Source organism: Pristis pectinata, chromosome 15 (genome assembly GCF_009764475.1).
Source record: "Pristis pectinata isolate sPriPec2 chromosome 15, sPriPec2.1.pri, whole genome shotgun sequence".
Taxonomy (NCBI): domain Eukaryota; kingdom Metazoa; phylum Chordata; class Chondrichthyes; order Rhinopristiformes; family Pristidae; genus Pristis; species Pristis pectinata.
The window spans coordinates 13882917-13900956 of NC_067419.1; the positions used below are offsets into that span (position 1 = coordinate 13882917).

An 18040-nucleotide genomic window follows, 5' to 3' on the forward strand; every position below is an offset into this window, starting at 1 on the left:
GCACCTTTAATATCATTGTGCCTTGTGAGTGTGGGTAAGTTGTCGAAGCACCTCAGTTCAAAGTTTCATTTGCATTTATAGTGTATCATAGTCACGCAGTAATGAGTATCTGTGGTTTCCCATAGTTTTTTCTGGGGACCCACTGTGTATTTTTTTCCCCTGTAAGTTGGGATCTGAGCTGACGGGAAGTCAACATTTAAACGGATACCTGTTTATCTTTTATTGCTGGTCATGGAAACTATAGTTCAAGCTAATATGTAGATAATCTGCCAAGTGGTTTTAACATTGGCATTCCAGTGAGAAGCTGATTGTTTCCTTTCTTTGGAAGAAGGAAAGGAAGTACGTTAGTTGTTGTTACTTTGGGAGAGACTGTAACCCTCCTTGGCATGTGGGACAAATATACCTTCATAGCCCTTGCAATGTTTGAAAGGCAGGAATAAGAGCCTGGCCTTCCACTGGCAACTAACTTCTAGCAAAGCTCTGCCACTTGATGGGAATCATGATCCGCCATAACTTTCCTCCCTCAACTCATTCCAAACCACTGCAGAGAGCATCAGCCAGATCAAGTGTGCTGCAGTGCACCAGGAACAACAAACATTTACAATGCGTGAGCATGGTGCAGTGATTCAGGGCCATTGTCAAACAAAACTGAACACCAAGCTCCATAACTAGGTGTCATTACAGGTGACAAAAACTTGATCAGAAAAGAGGGTTATTCATGTCTTCAAGGGGGTGGGAGCACTGGGAGATTTGGACAGGGAATTCCAGGGCCTGGAGTCAGTCAGGAATGGAAAAGAGCCGAAAGTCAAAGCAGAGAACAAATTGCTGACTGGAGGGTCAGAAGAGGCTATTGAAATAGGAATGAGTGAGGCCGCAGAGAGATCGGCAACAAGGAACCTTAAAGTCAAAGATCAAAACTCTGTGGTGGCTCAGAGAAACAAGAAATTATTTTCTGTCTCTTATCAGTATTTAAAGAAATTGTCCTGACAACTTTGGCCTATACCCTATGACAGACATTTCCTCTGCTCTCTCCAACTTCCTCTGCAACTTAAAACAGGCTTGTTTTCTCAACTTTTCCATTCTGATGAAGGGAACTGGACAGGAAACATTGACTCTATTTCCCTCCCGAAAGATGCTGCTTGACCCATTCGGTGCTTCTAGCATTGACTTCCCCCTCAACTCTTTCCTGTTAAATGGATGATTCTACTGGTTCTTCTTCCTGCACATGTACAGACACAAAAACGTCATTGTTTTTGCAGGCAATTTCCACCCTGCCCTCACTTTTACATGGTCCATCCTGACTCTTGCCTCGCCTTTCTTGATATCTCCATCTCCATCCGAGGGGATCAGTTTGCAACCAACATCCATTTTAAGCCCATCAATATCCACCGTTATCTCGACCACACCTTCTCCCACGCTATTTACTATAAGGACTCTATTCCATTCTCCCAATTTCTCCATGTCTGTCATATGTGCTCTGATGAAAAGACTTTCTATACCCAATGCCTTTAGCATGTCTTCTTTAGCTATAGCTCCCTCTACTGTAGTTGACAGGATTCTCAGCCACATCACCTCTATCGCACTTCTGCTGTCATCTCCTTTGCTCCCAGCCAGAATAAGGATAGGGTTCCCCTTGTCCTTACCTTCCCTCCTGTCAGCCTCCAAATTCAACAGAGCATCCTCCATAAATGCTGCTACTTTCAACAGTGCAGCACAGTTACTGGAACTGCTGCCTCATAGCTCCAACGACCCAGGTTCACTCCTGACCTGCGGTGCTGTCCGTGTGGTTTGCACATTCTCCCTGTGACCACATGGGTTTCCTCTGGGTGCTCCAGTTCCTGCCCACATCCCAAAGATGAGCAGCTTGATCGATTAATTGCCCGCTGTAAGTTACCCCTAGTGTGAGTGGTAGAATCTGGGGGAAGTTGATGGGAATGTGGTGGGAATTAAATGGTGTTGGTGTAAATGGGTACTTGATGGTCAGTGTGAATTTGGTGAAATTCTTGGGCCCAAGGCCTTGCTACTGTGTTGCATAACAGAGGAGTGAGAGTGGGAGTGGGGTGAAGAATTAAAGTGATAGTGGTGGGAAGCTCTTGCAGACTGAATGAAAGTTTTGTGCGATGTTCATGCAATTTCCATATGGTTTCTCTAATGTAGAAGGGATCAGATCAGAGTCCCATTTAGGGTTATCAGGGCCTCACTTAGGGGATTGGGTCTGGACTTTGTTGGGGTTGGGAATGTAAGCAGGGATCGGACTGGGGATTGGCACCAGGGTTGGGGGGCAATAAGGGAGTCGGCAGGGCAGAGCAGAGTCATGGAGCAATCAGGAACTGGGGGACATGGGAATTGATTGGCCATGCACAGAATCATGGTGGGATCAACGAGACAGGGTCGGGATCGGGGGTGGATGGGTGTGTTCTGACGGGGGTGGGAGCCAAAGGAGAGGATGCAAGGCAGGATATCTTCTGCATGGGTCTCCCAAGCTGCTCAGGAACAGCTGCTGTTTAAGCATGATTGAGAGTGCCCAATGTTCAGAACAGTATAGCTCGTTTGCCAGGCAATGCTCTACAGGAGCCTTGCAAAGGGAAACAACATCACTTGATTTGCGTCTGACACGAGTATGATTCACAATGGGAAGTGCCCAGTTGAATTTCCACATTGGCAGAGACCGCCCTGGAAATGATCAGTCGTACTCCACTCCGGAAACAGCCAAGTTCCACGTGAATGGCATTTGGAAAAAAACAGTGCTGCCTATATGAATTTCAAATCCAAATTGTGTGAGGCCTAAATTTGAGAATGTGCACCTGCTTTCCTTAAAGAATTTAATATTCCATGAAATATATTTCTTACTGTAGCTTTTTTAGTATGTGGGACCAAATAATTGATTAGTCTAAGACAGAATTTGCTGAAAATGTTGCCATAGTCAGGCTTTCATCACAGGGCAGGAGACCACACACAAGAACTACCCAGCCAGTGTCAATTGTCCTTCCCTCTTCCCCGTTGCCTAACAACTTCATCCCTTTAAGGTACGAATCCGATCTTTTTGGATGCTACAACTGACTCTCCCTTCTGTACTACCTCAGTAGTGCATTGCAAAGTCTAACCACAAGCTTTTTAAAGTAATTCTCTTCTCATCACTTTTACTTCTTTTGCCAACCTCGTCTGCCTTGCCTCGTCATGATTTTGAACACCTCTATCTCAGCCCCCCTCTATTCCAAAGTGAACAACGCCTGCTACTTCAGTCTCTTCATGCTACTGAAGTCCCTCATCCCCAGACTCGTACGAGTAAATCTGTTGTGCACTCTGGCTAAACCATTAATATCTTTCCAAAAGTGCAGTGCCCAGGAATGGACAAATCACTCCTGTTGCGGCTGAACCAGGTTTTATAAAGTTTCATCCTGACTTCTTTGCTCTTGTAATCAATGCCTCTATGTATAAAAACCGGGATCCAGTCTACTTTTTAAACACATTCTCAACCTGCTGTGTCACTTTTAATGGTCCATGCACATATGCCCCCAGATCTCTCTGTACCTGTAGAATAAAAGGAACACAAATATAACATTTTGCGTTTAAAAACAGGAAACGCTGAGAACAGTCAGGCAGGTCAGACAGCATCTGTGGAAAGAGAAACAGTTAACATTTCAGGTTGGAAATCCGTTGGAACTGGGATGTGGGAAAAAAACAAGCTAGTTTTGAGTTGCTGAAAGGGTGGAGGAAGGACGGATTCAGTTGTAATCCATGTGGGATGAGTCGGAGCTGCAGACATTTGCTGAGAAAAGAGGTGTAGCTTTAGAGGCATGTTTTGATCAAAACCTTATCAAAGGCAAGAGACATAAAAACCACAGAGGATGCACAAAGCAAAAGGGTCAGACATAAATCCTGCCAGAGAGTGGAGAAGAACTCCTTGTGAGGTTGGCGTTCTTGAAAGAGAAGTGGTAGTAAACTCAACAGTAAATGAATATCAAAACACTCTGGATGCTGGAAATCATTTTACATTTTGCATTTTTAACTGCCTTTTGTCTACTTATTTCACCAGCCTGCCCACAGAGTCTTGGTGTATTATTATCTTCCTCATCACTCAGTACACTTCCAAGTTTTGTCATGTTTGCAAATTGGAAATTGTGCCTTTCCATCCAAGACTGATGACTCTTAAGAAAAGTCCCAGTACTGACCCTTGGGGAATTTCACTCTCCACTCCTCCTTTCTGAGAAAACAACCTTGCCTTTTACTGCATGTTTCCTGTCATTTAGCCAATTTTCTATCCGAGCTGCTACTGCCTCTTTTATTTCATGGACTTCAGTCTTGATGACAAGCTTATTATACGGCACTTCATCAAGTTCCTTTTGAAAGTCCATGAATACCACTTCCCTCATTAGCCCTCTGTTACTTCATCAAAAAATACCATAAATTTAGTTAATTATGATTTGCCTTTAACCCATCAATGTTGGCTTTTTCTAATCAATTCACACTTGTCCAAGCTCCTGCTAATTCAGTCACGATTTATCATTTCTAAAACTCCTCACCGCCAGGGTTAAACTAATTAGCCTGTAATTGCTGGGTTTATCCCTTTTATCAGGCAGAAAGTGCTGTTTTAGTGTGATGCTGATGCCAAGCGATATTAGAAAACTGGCAAGTACAACCCAGACCATGGTCTGGAAATTCATGTGACAGGCAAAAGCTATTGCTGCAAGGCGAATAATGTATTAATCACTTTGGTGCACATTTGGAGGGTTAACAGCATTTGTCAATAAGGATGATTACTTTGGTGTGAGAATTTGTTTTGCTTTTCTGATGACCAAGGGCCTCAACAGATGCTCACAAGTTTTCTAACTTTTATAGTAAATTTCAAAATAGCATTACGGAAGATTGGCACAGTCAAATTTCTAGCTCCCACCCTCTGTATTCTGTCAGAAGGTTTGCATAATTTGAGTGTTCCAGAATGATTTCATTCCCTGACCTCTCAGTTTCTGAACCTGTAAGCTTAAATACAGCCATCCTTATTTTCAGTTGGTCCTTGGGATTGCAAAACAAATCACTATAGAGTTAACAAAACACAAAAGCAAATGCAATGGTCTTGAGGTTATTTGAAAGATAAGAATCAGTAGCATCAGGGCTAGACAATGTACAACTGAAAGCTAATGAGTGTATTAAGGCACTGAATTCAATGTGTACACTGCCAAAATCCTCCCTTCAATTTGATTATAACTGATGACCTAGGCCAAAATGTGCATCTGTAGATCCAATTGCTTTTATTTATTGGCATCAAAGTATTCTCTGATAGACAGTCAGATCTATTGCCTACACGAAGCCATGTGATTAAAAGTATATTTTAATATCATACATTTTCATGATTACGTCAAAAACTTGTACAGGTGCTTTAGCTGTTGAGACGGAGTGGAAACAAGCTTCAGGGAGAGTATTTCACTGACTAATGGAGCAGCAGCAGCTCAGCAATCCTGTGTTGAGCTTCTAAGAGTGAAAGAAAATTGCATTTGAAGGCAAAATTGACTCAGTAACTTAAATTTCTCTGCCTGAGCCAAACCTCATTTTTCACTTCAATATACAATATATCAAATAATTATCCTGAATGCTGCTTGAAGTAAGTGCAGTGTGATATATGTATTTTGAATTGTCCGGAATTTGAACAGTTTTGTTATTGCTCAATATCCCCAAACAAGCGTGGAAGCTAGGAAACAAGTTTGCAAATCAAAAGGGGCATTTGATAAGATTTCACTCTGGATTTTGGAGTTTTTCATCACATGTAGGCTAACTGGTATTTCCTTTTAATCTCTCACAGTGCGTGAGCCAGGTCAGTCCAAGGACTGCTGCTCAGAAATAGAAACAGAAAAAGCTGAAAATAGTCTGCAAGTCAGCTGCCATCAGCAGAGAGAGAGGGGTGGGGGGGAGAGAGTTAACCATTTTAGGTCAATGGCCTTTCATCAGAACCTTTCATGCATTCCTTTCTGCAGATAGTATTTCTATTGCTGCTTTTTTTCATTCCAGAAGCACTTTTAATCTCTCCCACCCTTTCTCCTATTATCTACCCATGAAAGCTATGACCCAATATCTTCAAGTCAATGCTTTCAGGTTCTACTTCAGAAACCTGAGCACACGCCCTAGGCTGAAACTCCTCTTCAGTACTGAAGGAGGGCTGCTCTGTCAGATGATCTGAGACTTTTTTGCCCTCTCAGGGAGCTGTAGAAGATCTTATAGTCCCATTTGTAGGAAAGCAGCTGAGTTCTCCATGGTATCCTGGCCAAGACCTTGAATCAACATAAAGCAGACGCTCACATTTCCAGTTGTGAGGCCAGCTCTTTGCAAATTAACCACGTTTCCAGGGCCTAGAGTTCAAGGGTCTTATTTAAGATTGCATTTGTTTGAGGCTCAGGGTGCAAACTAGAAAGCCAACCTTGTCCTATAGTGTCTCGCCAACCTTCCCATCATTTGCACATGGGAGCTGAACCATCACTATTCTGCAGAAGGACTTGGCTTCCTGTGACGTTTCCCTTGGTGAAATGACCGTCTGCCACAAAGAGCCAGTGTCACTTGCTGAAGGACTGTGTGCTGTTGGTGTTTTCACTTAAGGCTGGCTGACGTTCCAATTATAAGGGGTAATGTGCCTAAAAGCAGAGGCTGCAAGCCAAGCCCAGGAACTGTTGTTATCCCAGCAATGGTTGGTAGAGGAGCCATTGCCAAAATAACAACCTCCTTAATCCCATATAAATAATGGCCTGAATTTTATCCATCATTCTGACTGAGAAGTACAAATGCATTAGAAGTCAGATGCCAAAGTCTCTGGACACGCCGCATACATGATCAGTGGGGAAAGAAACAGAGTCGATGGTTTGGCTCTTGGACCCTTCATCAAAACAGGAAGAGCGAGGAAGCAAGTGTGTTTTAAGTCGCAGAGGAGTGGAGAAAACAGAGGGAATGTCAGTGATAAAATGCAGACCAAAGTTGTCAAGGTTACCATTACTTGAAAAAACTGGAAGCTGGAGATGGAAGAAAAAAGAAATTGAAACAGGAAGCTACAACCATATCTGTTGCCAGAGCCAGGGAGACAATACAAGGGAGTGATTACCTGAAATTATTAAATGGAGTATTAATTGCCATGGGCTGCAATGTGTCCAGGACTGAAGTTTTAGTGTTGATCTTTGCATTTACAGGATGTTGGACATTAATGGCATAATATAGGAGGCCAGAAGCAGAGAGATCAAAGTGGGAACGGGTTGGAGAATTGAACTGACAGGCAACTGAAAGCTCAGGGTCTCCCTTGTCATCTGAATCGAGGTGTTCTGCAAGCGGTCACCCAATCTGTGAAAATCAAAGAACCGCAGATGCTGGAAATACTCAACAGGTCAGGCTGCATCTGTGGGAAGAGAAACAGAGTTGACATTTCAGGTCGAAGACCCTTCGTCAGAACTGGGAAAGGGACAAATAAAGCTTGTTAAGAGACATCACCCCGCTTCCCGCTCCTTCCCTGCAGCCTAGCAAGCTTCTTTTGTCGGCTTCCCAGTTTTGACGAAGGGTATTTGACCTGAAATGTTATCCCTTCTTCACTTCCCAAGATGTGGCATCATCTGCTGAGTATTTCCAGCATTTTGTGGTTTTATTTCGGGTTACTCAATCTGTATTAGCTTCTCCAGTGTAAAGGAGACCACTGAGAGCACTGAATGGAAAATACTGAATTGGAAGAAATGTAAATGACTTGCTACTTCACTGGAAGGACTTTTTGTGTCCCTTGCTATTGAATAGGAAAGAGGTAAAAGGGCATTTGTTGCATCTCTGCAGGCGAAAGTGCCTTTAGAAGGGGAGTGTTTAGTGGAAATGGGTGAATCAATGGGGGTTGACCCTGAGCTTCCATTTCCAATCATTTGTCTCTTTAATTCTTCTCCCCACTTCCACATGAGCCTCTCTGTGTCTTTGGCCTTGTACATTGCTCTAACAATGCCCAGACTAAGCTTTAGGGACAGTACCTCATCTGCTGTCTGGTAACGTTGCAGCCTGCCGAATAGTACTTTGCACTGTGCTGCTGCTGCTAAACAAGAAATTTCCCGACACATGTCAGTGATACTAAACCTGATTCTGATTCCGATTCTGACTAAATATTGAATTTAGCGACGTCAGGTAACCACTCCCTTCCCCTTCTCTATCTCTCTCTCTCTCTCTCTCTCCCCCCCCTTCTCTCTCCCCCCTCTCTCTCTCTCTCTCCCCCTCTCCCCCTCTCCCTCTCTCCCCCCCACTCTCTCTCTTTCTTCCCCCCCCTACCCTTTCACAGATATGCCTGTACCTTTCTATTTCAATTCTTGTCTTTTCTGTCTCCAATTGATAGTTTTTAAAGTAAATGTAACTTTGACAACTTTGGTCTGCACCCTATCACTGACATTCCTTCTGTTCTCTAAACCTCTCAAGCTTCTATCACAAGCTTATTCTCTCACTTTTCTCATACTTGACCCCAAATGTTGACTCTATTGCTCTCCTCACTGATTTGCCTGAAGTGCTGAGTTTCTGCAGCAATTTCTGTTTTTGGTTTGGACTTAAAGCATTTGGAGATTTTTATTCCACTGCGTCCCAGAGCTGGTTTTTCACCTTCTCTAGCTGAGGAGCGAGATGCACTCTGGGTCTTGCCCATCAGCCGTACTCCACCCATAACTGGCGTATGTAGTATGACCCTATTCATTTGAAGAGATGTAAGGGATTCTAGGGCATAGGGGCCAGGCAAAAGAAACCACAGCAGGTTGTGGTGGAGCACTAAATTTGGGGAAACACAAGAAGCTGGAATTGGAGGAGGTGAAGCTGGCATAGATCATGGAGATAGCAGAAGGGCAAGAGCATAGAATTGCCAAACTAGGATTCAGTGCAGAGCAGCAAGAAGCAAGACAATGGATGAATATAACCACCAAATGGCCTTTTACTGATTACTTGTTCATTTTGAGCTCATTGTCTGCTTAGTCCATTGGAAAGTGGACAGTTCATAAACTGACTGCATGATATGTTTTGCCATTAAACACATGCTTTTCTTCCCCCATTTGGAATTATCTCATAATTAATCAAATTAAGCCCTGAAACAATTAAATCCCTATAATAATTCTCCTGCTTGCTCATAGCAAAGATCTCAGAATTAATCTTCAATGCACTGCGAGTGACAACCTCACTTACCAATATGGACAAAGTGCACATTCCAGCAGCAGTTTCCTGGGACAGAGATTTGACAACAGGTACCTTGGATGAATTTAATTGAGCTGATTATTTTGGACCTTAGTTAACCTTGCATGAGCCCACTCTCATTTGTGTGCCTCAACATGAGGTGTCAGTAAGGAAGTCCAAGGCTTAGTGTTAATCTGCATTTCTCATATTTCCTTACAACATAAAATGAGGCAATTTGGCTCATTGACTCTCTGCCAACGCTCAGAACAATCCCATTCTCCAATTTATTTTCCTGTGACCTAAACTCTCTCACATGCCTATTAACTCTCCTCTAATTCTCCAACCACACACCTATATTATGGGCGATTTACAGCAGCTAATTAACCTGCCAACCAGCACATCATACATGATGAAGGAAGCTGGAGCACTCAGATGTTTACGTGGAGAACACACAAACTCACCACACACAGCACCCTAGGTCAGGATCGAACCAGAGTCATCAGAGCTGTGCAGAAACAGCTCTCCTTGCACCACTACTATTCACTGTTCAGATTATTATTCAGAGCAGAACAGATGATTTTAAATTCATCAAATGTCTTTTGGACAATAATTTTACCACCTCTGACTTATTTTTTTTCAACCAAGAACACAGAGTAATTGCAATTTGATTCTCAGCTAAACAATCTTGGATTCCATAACACTGGCCACTTGAAAAGAAGATTAAAACGAAAACAAATGTAGTGTGAATACTTTAACTTTACTTTAAATATGTATCACCTTGGTTAATCCAGAATTTACCTGATAGGTAAATTTATCAGAATGTATCAGTCTGTGATGTATATAATTGTATATAAATAACCTGGAAGAAAATGTACATGGGTGGGTTAGTAAACTTGCAGATGATACAAAGATTGGTGGTGTTGTGCATAGCATAGAAGACTGACAAAGGTTACAGCAATTGCAAATATGGGTGGAGAAATGGCAGATGGAGTTCAACCCAGCCAAATGTGCAGTGTTGCACCTTAGGAGATCAAATGTAAAGAGACAGTACACAGTTAATGGCAAGACCCTTAACAGTGTTGATGAACAGAGGGATCTTGGGGTCCAAGTTCATAGCTCCCTGAAGGTGGCTACACAGGTTGATAGGGCGGTAAAGAAGGCATATAGTAAGCTTGCCTTCATTAGTCAAGCATTGAGTTCAAAAGTCAGGAAGTTATGCTGCAGCTTTATAAAACTTCAGTTAGGCCACATCTGGAGTACTGCATACAGTTCTGGTCACCCCGTTGTAGGAAGGATGTCGAGGCTTTGGAGGGGGTGCAGAAGAGGTTTCCCAAGATGCTGCCTGGATTAGAGGGCAAGTGCTATGAGGATAGGTTGGACAAACTTGGGTTGTTCTCCCTGGAGCAGTGGAGTCTGAGGGGAGACCTGATAGAGGTTTATAAGATTATGAGAGGCATAGATAGACAGCCAGTATCTTTTTGCCAGGGTTGAAATGTCTAATATCAGAGGACATGCATTTAAGGTGAGAGGGGATAAGTTCAAAGGAGATGTGAGGAGCAAGTTTTTTTACACAGAGTTGTGGGTACCTGGAATGCGCTGCCTGGGGTGGTGGTGGAGGCAAATACGATAGAGGCGTTCAAGAAGCTCTTAGATAGGCACATGAATGTGAGGGAAATGATAGGATATGGAGATTGTGTAGGAAGAAGGGCATTTTAATTGTACTAATATAATTGGTTTGGCACAACATTGTGGGATGAAGGGCCTGTTCCTTTGCTGTACTGTTCTATGTTCTAGCTCATTGGTTAAGCATTGTTAAGTGGTAGTGGCGTCCTTGCAGTGTTGCTAGAAACTAGGAGACAAAATGTAGGATGAGCCAAATAAAGAGTTGAGGGAAAAATATCGTTGTACAGAAAATACAATAGCTTAGGCAAGTAGAATAAATGCATTTAGTTGGAAACTAGATAAACTAATGAAAGGAATAAAAGGTATGGTGATAGGACTAAACAATATCAGGGAGAGGAGCAGTGTGTGGTACAAACACCAGTGTGGATCTGTTGGGTAGAATGGACCTGTTCAGTGTTACACAATGTAATGTTGTACCCCACGCTGGATTGCATTCTGCTCAACTGCACAGACCAGGAAAGGCCCAGATTTAATTTTACTGTATGATTGTTTCTGGTGTTGCGGTAGATTTGAATGCAAATCCTGTTGGCAGTAAGAAACAAAATCAACGGTGGTTTCTCACTCCTGGCTGACAACCAAATTGGCCTCAATACTAATGCAGTTGTATAGTCCACAGCTGTCCTTGCTCAGAAAGAATAACCACTAAACTGAATTGCCAGAGAATTGTTTGCATCTGTGTATCAAGGCCCACATCATGTATTGTTTGAAAATGAAAAGAATTGGTCTATTAGGTTTTTCAAGCTGCAGACCATTTAGCACGGCTGTCAATTGCAGGTTTATACACAGCTGTTATCAGTGGTTTCTTGACAAAGCCTTGAAGAGAATAATTTCTCTATTCCGGCAGTTATCAGCATGATCTCAGAATTAACGACAGAGCTCTGTGGTGGAGCAACTGGTTGGGTGTTTCAAGCTTATTGTCTCCAACATGGTTTAGCGTTCAGAAAATTTGCTGCGATTGATTACTTTTTTGAAGGTTATGATATGGGAAACATACAAAATGACACATAGCAGCAGGAAAACGTGCACGTTTAATGACTCTTAAGTTGCTAAATCAGTACAATAAGCTACGTTTATGTTCTTTGAAGCTAAACGTGCCTGGAACCCATCAGTGGCAACAAATTATTTGAGAGCTTGTGCAATGACATCACAGTACAATCAGAACACCCATCAAGCTTTGGACTACAATTGGATCCTGATCTAATTGCACTCATTAAGAACAAAATCCGCTGCTCTCAATAGGGTGCTGGGATAATCTACATTTAGCTTTCTCTCTCTTTGATGTGTCATTGTAATTGTATACTGCTAGTCACATAAATCTCCAGTTAAACGACACTCTTTATATACCTCATGAGCAACAGTTAAGGAATCAAGAGAAATGCCCAATGTGGTTGAAAGTCCATGTACTCCATCAACAACATTTTAATGGTGTCCCTGATGATTCTGATGATAAATGCAGTGCTCAGAATCAAGCTAAATTCTTTAGATGGGCCCCAAACAGAGAGCAAAGCACTGCAATTGCCCAAATGAGTCAGTAGCCCAGTTGAGAGAGGATGTACATTGATTCACTTTCCCACTGTAAATCTGATGAAGATGCAAGGACATGTTGCCTAGTAACCTTGGCCTGGAAAGCTCATGCTCACTGTTGCCCTTCAAAGGAAAAGATGGGGCTTAATTTAAGTGGATGCTTTGTTGGGAATTTGCTGAGAGAAGTTGGTTCCATCTGTCAAGGCGAGGCCCTCTGAGTCAACAATGTCTTCCACCATTTAAATGCCATCATGCTTGGAGAGTCGGAACAAGCCCTGCCCATTAAACAGCTGAAAAAGACTCTGAACACCATCTAAGTATTCAAAGCTACTAATCAAATTATTGCAAAAATGTAAACGTTTAGAAAAATTAAAAGGTAAAAAAAAGTCAATCACACTTAAGGACACAAGTTCAAGTAATTAAAAATAAGTATAAAAGTACCAATAAGTATAAAGGTCCCTCTCCATTCTCCCCTGTTGAATTTAGAAAGTTGTGCCAAATTAAAGCTGGCGTGGTTGATCAAGTGGATTCCCTATTGCCCAGAGCGTGGAATTGCCGTAGCTGTGCACTCCTGTGCTAGATTCCACGAGGCGTTCAATGGGTCCCCCAAAGTGAAGAACAGCCACAGATTCTCCATGGCAGCCAGTACCCACAGGTCCTCCACAGTGACCGGTACCCACGGGTCCCGACAAGGACCTGCATCCGTGGGTCCTCCACAGTGAACAGTGTCCATGGGTCCTCCATGACTGCCAGTAGCCACAGATCCTTCACGGTGATCTGTACCCACGGGTCCCCCAAAAGGTCCTGTATCCATGGGTCCTCCATGGTGAACAGTGTCCATGGGTCCTCCATGGCTACCAGTAGCCACAGGTCCTCCACAGTGATCGGTAGCCATGGTTTTGTCCACAGCTGCCCGTAACTATGGGTCCACCACAGTAGCCATGCAATTTCCACATTCTTTGTTGGGTGAGATGAAGAAAGGCAATAAATCTGGAGCAGGAAGGAAGTTTGGATCCCAGTTTTGATTGTCACCCCACTCAATATTTCTCAGCCAATTAATTTTGCAGAGACAATCCAATGAGTTCATCCTTCCATGGGAACCCACTGCTCCTCATCACAGTATCCAGGTAACACTTAGATTACTCCAGAACTTTCTTCCCTCTAATCCTGCCTGTGTATGAGTGAGTAAGTAATTGTACTTTGTGTGAAGGTGTGTCTCCTTACTGCTGAAGTTCCATTTCATCAGATTATATACAAGTTGCTATGTGGTACAAGTAAACTTGTAACAGTGCCAAGATGAACCTTTTATAGTTAATATTTTGTATATTTCTGCACGTTTTTCTTTCACTCATCTCTTTTTATGACTGAAGAGCCTAAGTTTTCCAAATATTATGTCAAATTTCTCCTCTTGCATTAACAATTTTATTGCTATTTTTAGTACTGTTTTCATGTGGTAAATATTTCCCTTGTGCCTTTTTCTTGATTCAGTTTGATGTGAAAGTGTCAAATCTGCAATCTAAACAAAATGATTCCATTCATATTGAATCTTATTTGACTTCAAAGCATCCTAATGTGTTTTACAGCCAATGAGGGCCTTTCATCAAGTAGTTATTTCGTAGAGAACACAACAGAGCTGCACACAGTAATGTCCCATAAGCAGCAATGTTAGTTATAATCTGGAGAAGTGATACTGCTTCTGAAGCATCAGCTTGGGTTATATACTGACATCTCTGAAATGGGACTTGAATCCATAACTTTCTGAGTCGCATCATTGGAATTGCTACCAACTTAATCATAACATCTGTGGATTTGACAGTATAGCTCATCATCCTATTGTTTGGATGTTGCAAGGAGTCTTCTACTCAGCATTTCTTAGACTGGTAAAATACTCCCTCTGGCGTATAAAACACTGGACGCAACCTCTTTCAGTCATTTCAGTATTATACTGCTTGCATCCAATATGTGTATATTTCTAAACTAACTATTTTGCTTCCCACCATAGGTTAGTAAGGGACTAGCTGAAGCTGGTATTCATTTGTGCTGCATGTCACATGGATACAGCCGTAAAAATGATACACATAGCATTTGTTGCATATGTTTGAGTGCCATCTTCTGTGCAGAGGATATAAGAGAGGGAACAAATGAAAACTGGCAGCAGCTGTTGTGGGATAAGATGTGTTTCTTGGATGAAACATCAGCTAATTTTGGTATAAACCGAAAGTTCAGTGAACTAGCTATTAGAATATAACTGCACACAGTGGAGATGTTTTCTGATGCAGTTTAAGTATAACTGGAATGTGATGGTGGGAATTAGAGATGATGATTTCACCTGGAATTGTCTGCATGATTTGCTTTTATTACAGAGAAGAGAGTGTTGCTCTGCATCTTTTCCTGTCAACTGTACTTAGCGAGAAGTGCATGTGTTTACTTAGCTGTTGTGGACATCAATTATCTCCAATTGGCAAGTGTGTTTATACCCATTTGGGCAACAGATGTCAAAATCAAAGTCTTCCTCTTAGCAATACCAGCATTTTATCTTACTGTTTTTGTATCTCTTTAAACTTTTTTCACTTGATGTGAAGAATTTAGCTTCCTTATATTTGGAATGAGATTATGTAGGACTCATTTGAAGAAATATCTCAGCCTTTGCAATGAAGCAACTAGAGTATCTTTTAGATGAAGGCATAGTTAAGATGAACAAACTGAGATTAGTGACTAGATGTTCGACATTCATACTCTATTACTGAAGCTCTGGATGCTTTGAATTATTTACATTGAAAAATTAAGTTTAATCTTGGTTGGAAATAAAGGGCCAGGTCTGCTACACGGAATCGCCATCTTATTTCATCCAGGAGAAGAGGGCGTGATAGGGCCAGAACTGGATGCCAGTTGGCAATCATGTGGAGATCCCACCTCAAAAATACCCCTGAAAGTCTTTGACAGAATGCACCATTGGGTAGGACATGGGGGGCACATATGCCAGGCACATGATCCATAATTTCACTGATTTCAATTGGGATTACAGGACAAAGGAGTAGAAGGCAAATGCAATGATTTTTTAAAGTTATTTTGCTTATATTCAGTTTTTAAACTATTTATAGTTGATTCTCTTAACATTACTAAAAATAATTTTTATTTTATTAAAATGTGTCCTTCAATTTTAACAGTTTTTTATGTACCTTAATGTCAGAGACATTTACAAACTATTAAAAATCATTTGCAGCTTTTACAGCTGGCAGACTTGAAGGTGGGGTTTGCTGGTTGTCAAATGAGAATGATTGGTTAACATATATCCTTTGTACAGCAGCATCAATTGTCTGTGTATCAGGTTCTCGGTGCGTATGGTGAAGTATTCTTCATGCCTGGGTGATGAAGTTACAAAGTGAAATTCTAACCACATTCACCTGCTACCAACTAAAATGATGGAAAATCATTCCTCCCTATCTGTTTCAGATGGGGAACACAGGGAGATTTTACCACCACTCATCCTCGTCCAGTTGTCAAGATTAAATTCTTCACAGAGAGCACAGGAGTTCTTGCCTTGGAAGATAAAGAACTGGGGAAGGTAAGGCTAACTTTTGCATTTGGGATTTTTGATTCTGTCTTGTGCCTTCTTGGTCTGGTTGTTCTCTTGATGTATAATTGAAGTGGCTGCACAATGCATGCTCCATTTCTATTTATGAACTGAAGGACACAAAATCCCTTTGGCATTTCACGCTTCTTTTAACCAGGACTCATATTTGAATGGCAGGCATCTGAGGATCCTGTGGTAACTGCTGTCTCAACAAGCAGGGATGTGTGAATGTACATTTCTCTTGACAAACCTGAAATATAAGACAATTTGAACCCCGATCCAACTACAGCATCTTTTGATAAATACTTCACATGCCTGATAGAATAGAAACAATGGAAAATCAGTTTGCCAGTGGGGACGTGTCAAAGCCATAGTTGTCAAAGCCAACGTTCTCTGGCATTTTTTTTCTGCTTCTACTTTAATTAAAGGATTTTTTTGGTATTGTGGCATTGAAAAAGACATGCAGCATGTAAAGCAGGAAAGTCTTTGAGTGTTAAAGTAGAAAATAATGAACTCAAATAAATTGCCTTAAGTTACCAACATCAGAATTGAAGTATTTGTTTTATACAGGGCATCAAGATTTTAAAAGTCAATTTCCCTCCCCCCCCCCCCAACCGTCATACCACGTTCATTATTTTCTCCTCTCCAGTTCTTTTGACATCCACTCCCTGCATCATGTATTAACAACAACCAAACAACAAGGCTAAGATATTAACTGTATCCTCCAACTAAGTTAGTTCTTCATGAGCAGTTCCTTTCACTCATTTGGTGGCATGCTGTTTTCTAGCTCAATGCATGAAGTGAATAGGAATTTAAAGACTGCTGTCAATGTTTCCGAGATATAAATGAAACTATCCAATTAAAGTAATATTTATCAGTTAATACATTTTCAAAATGATAAACAAATGCTTATTCCTGCCAATGGATAGAGATCCATTTCCTCACAAGCAATTCCCAGTGGCTTTGTTTACATTATCCTGTTCTTCAGTAATCAGGTTGGTCTTTGTTAACTTTTTTTGTTGCAAGTATCTTGGTCCCTCTCCAGTGCCTGTAACCAAAGTCGGTAGCTACAGGACAGCACCCCCCACCACCCCCACCCCCCCCACCACCGCTTCATTTGGCTTCAACTAGAATTGAAAGTATTGCAGACGGGCCTTGCAGAAGAATGTATCCAACCTGCCATGCTTCGGTGGTATTGAAGAGGAATGATGTTCGACTTGCCACACTCCTGTGTGAGGCCCATCTGCAACACTTCTGATTCCAGTTTTCCCTATTTCAATTTATTCACGTTCTCTGCTACCAGATGTCACTGTTCCCAATACCCACCACCAAACCTCGTCCCCCACAACCCTCGCCCGTGTACATTACATCCATCTACGGTGTCTTGTACCTCAGCTCAGCTCCAGCCTCTGCTTATTCTGCCTTATTCCTTCCTGATCTCCGGCTGTTCTATCTTTTGTAACATTCTGCCATCCTGTCGAATTGTCAACTGTAGTTGTGTTTACATTCAGGAGAGTGACTGATGAGAATTTTAAGGACCTAAATGGGAATGGCAGGCTCATCACAGGGCCCAGTGAGCAGGATGGTCTGCATTGCAAATATCTCCTGTTTCTCCCAGTGTGTTTGGACCCACAAAAATCACTCAACCATCCACACAGCCTCAGTACCTATTAGCCTGCCTGCCTTTGCAGTTGCCTCAACTGGTATCCAGTCATAGCTTTTGACACATGCTGGCCTGTCTGTTGCCGGTGCAATATATTCTGGGCTGCCTGTGTAAAGTACTGTGCTGCCAGCATTGGTCAACCTGAGTTTTTCCAGCCTACCTGTCTTGCTGACCATACTGTATCTAATTTACACACCCTTCTGAGCACTTCTTGGTCAATTGGAACATGAAATAAGAGGGATCAGAGAGGAAAATTCTGAACAAGGTAAGACATTGAAGAAAAGGTGAGCATCTTTAATGGAATACTTATCCAAATACACTGCACAGAGAGGAGAGGAAGCCAATCTGCATTGTACATTGGTTGAGATGATTAAAAGCACAGCTCAAGACTGAACCAGAAGGTGCCTTTTAAAGGGAGTGTGAAGCTGTGGAGTGAAATGAATTCGAGG

At 42.0% G+C, this 18040-nt stretch overlaps 1 protein-coding gene across 7 annotated transcripts in view; it reads left to right on the forward strand.

The window, feature by feature from the left end:
* cadps2 (Ca++-dependent secretion activator 2) overlaps positions 1-18040 on the forward strand; it is a 537859-nt gene that overhangs the window by 270919 nt on the left and 248900 nt on the right. For all 7 annotated transcript variants that reach the window (XM_052030087.1, XM_052030089.1, XM_052030090.1 and 4 more), the window contains exon 7: positions 15808-15919. In XM_052030087.1, the coding sequence (XP_051886047.1) occupies positions 15808-15919 (112 nt within the window). The remainder of the gene's footprint in view (positions 1-15807; positions 15920-18040) is intronic.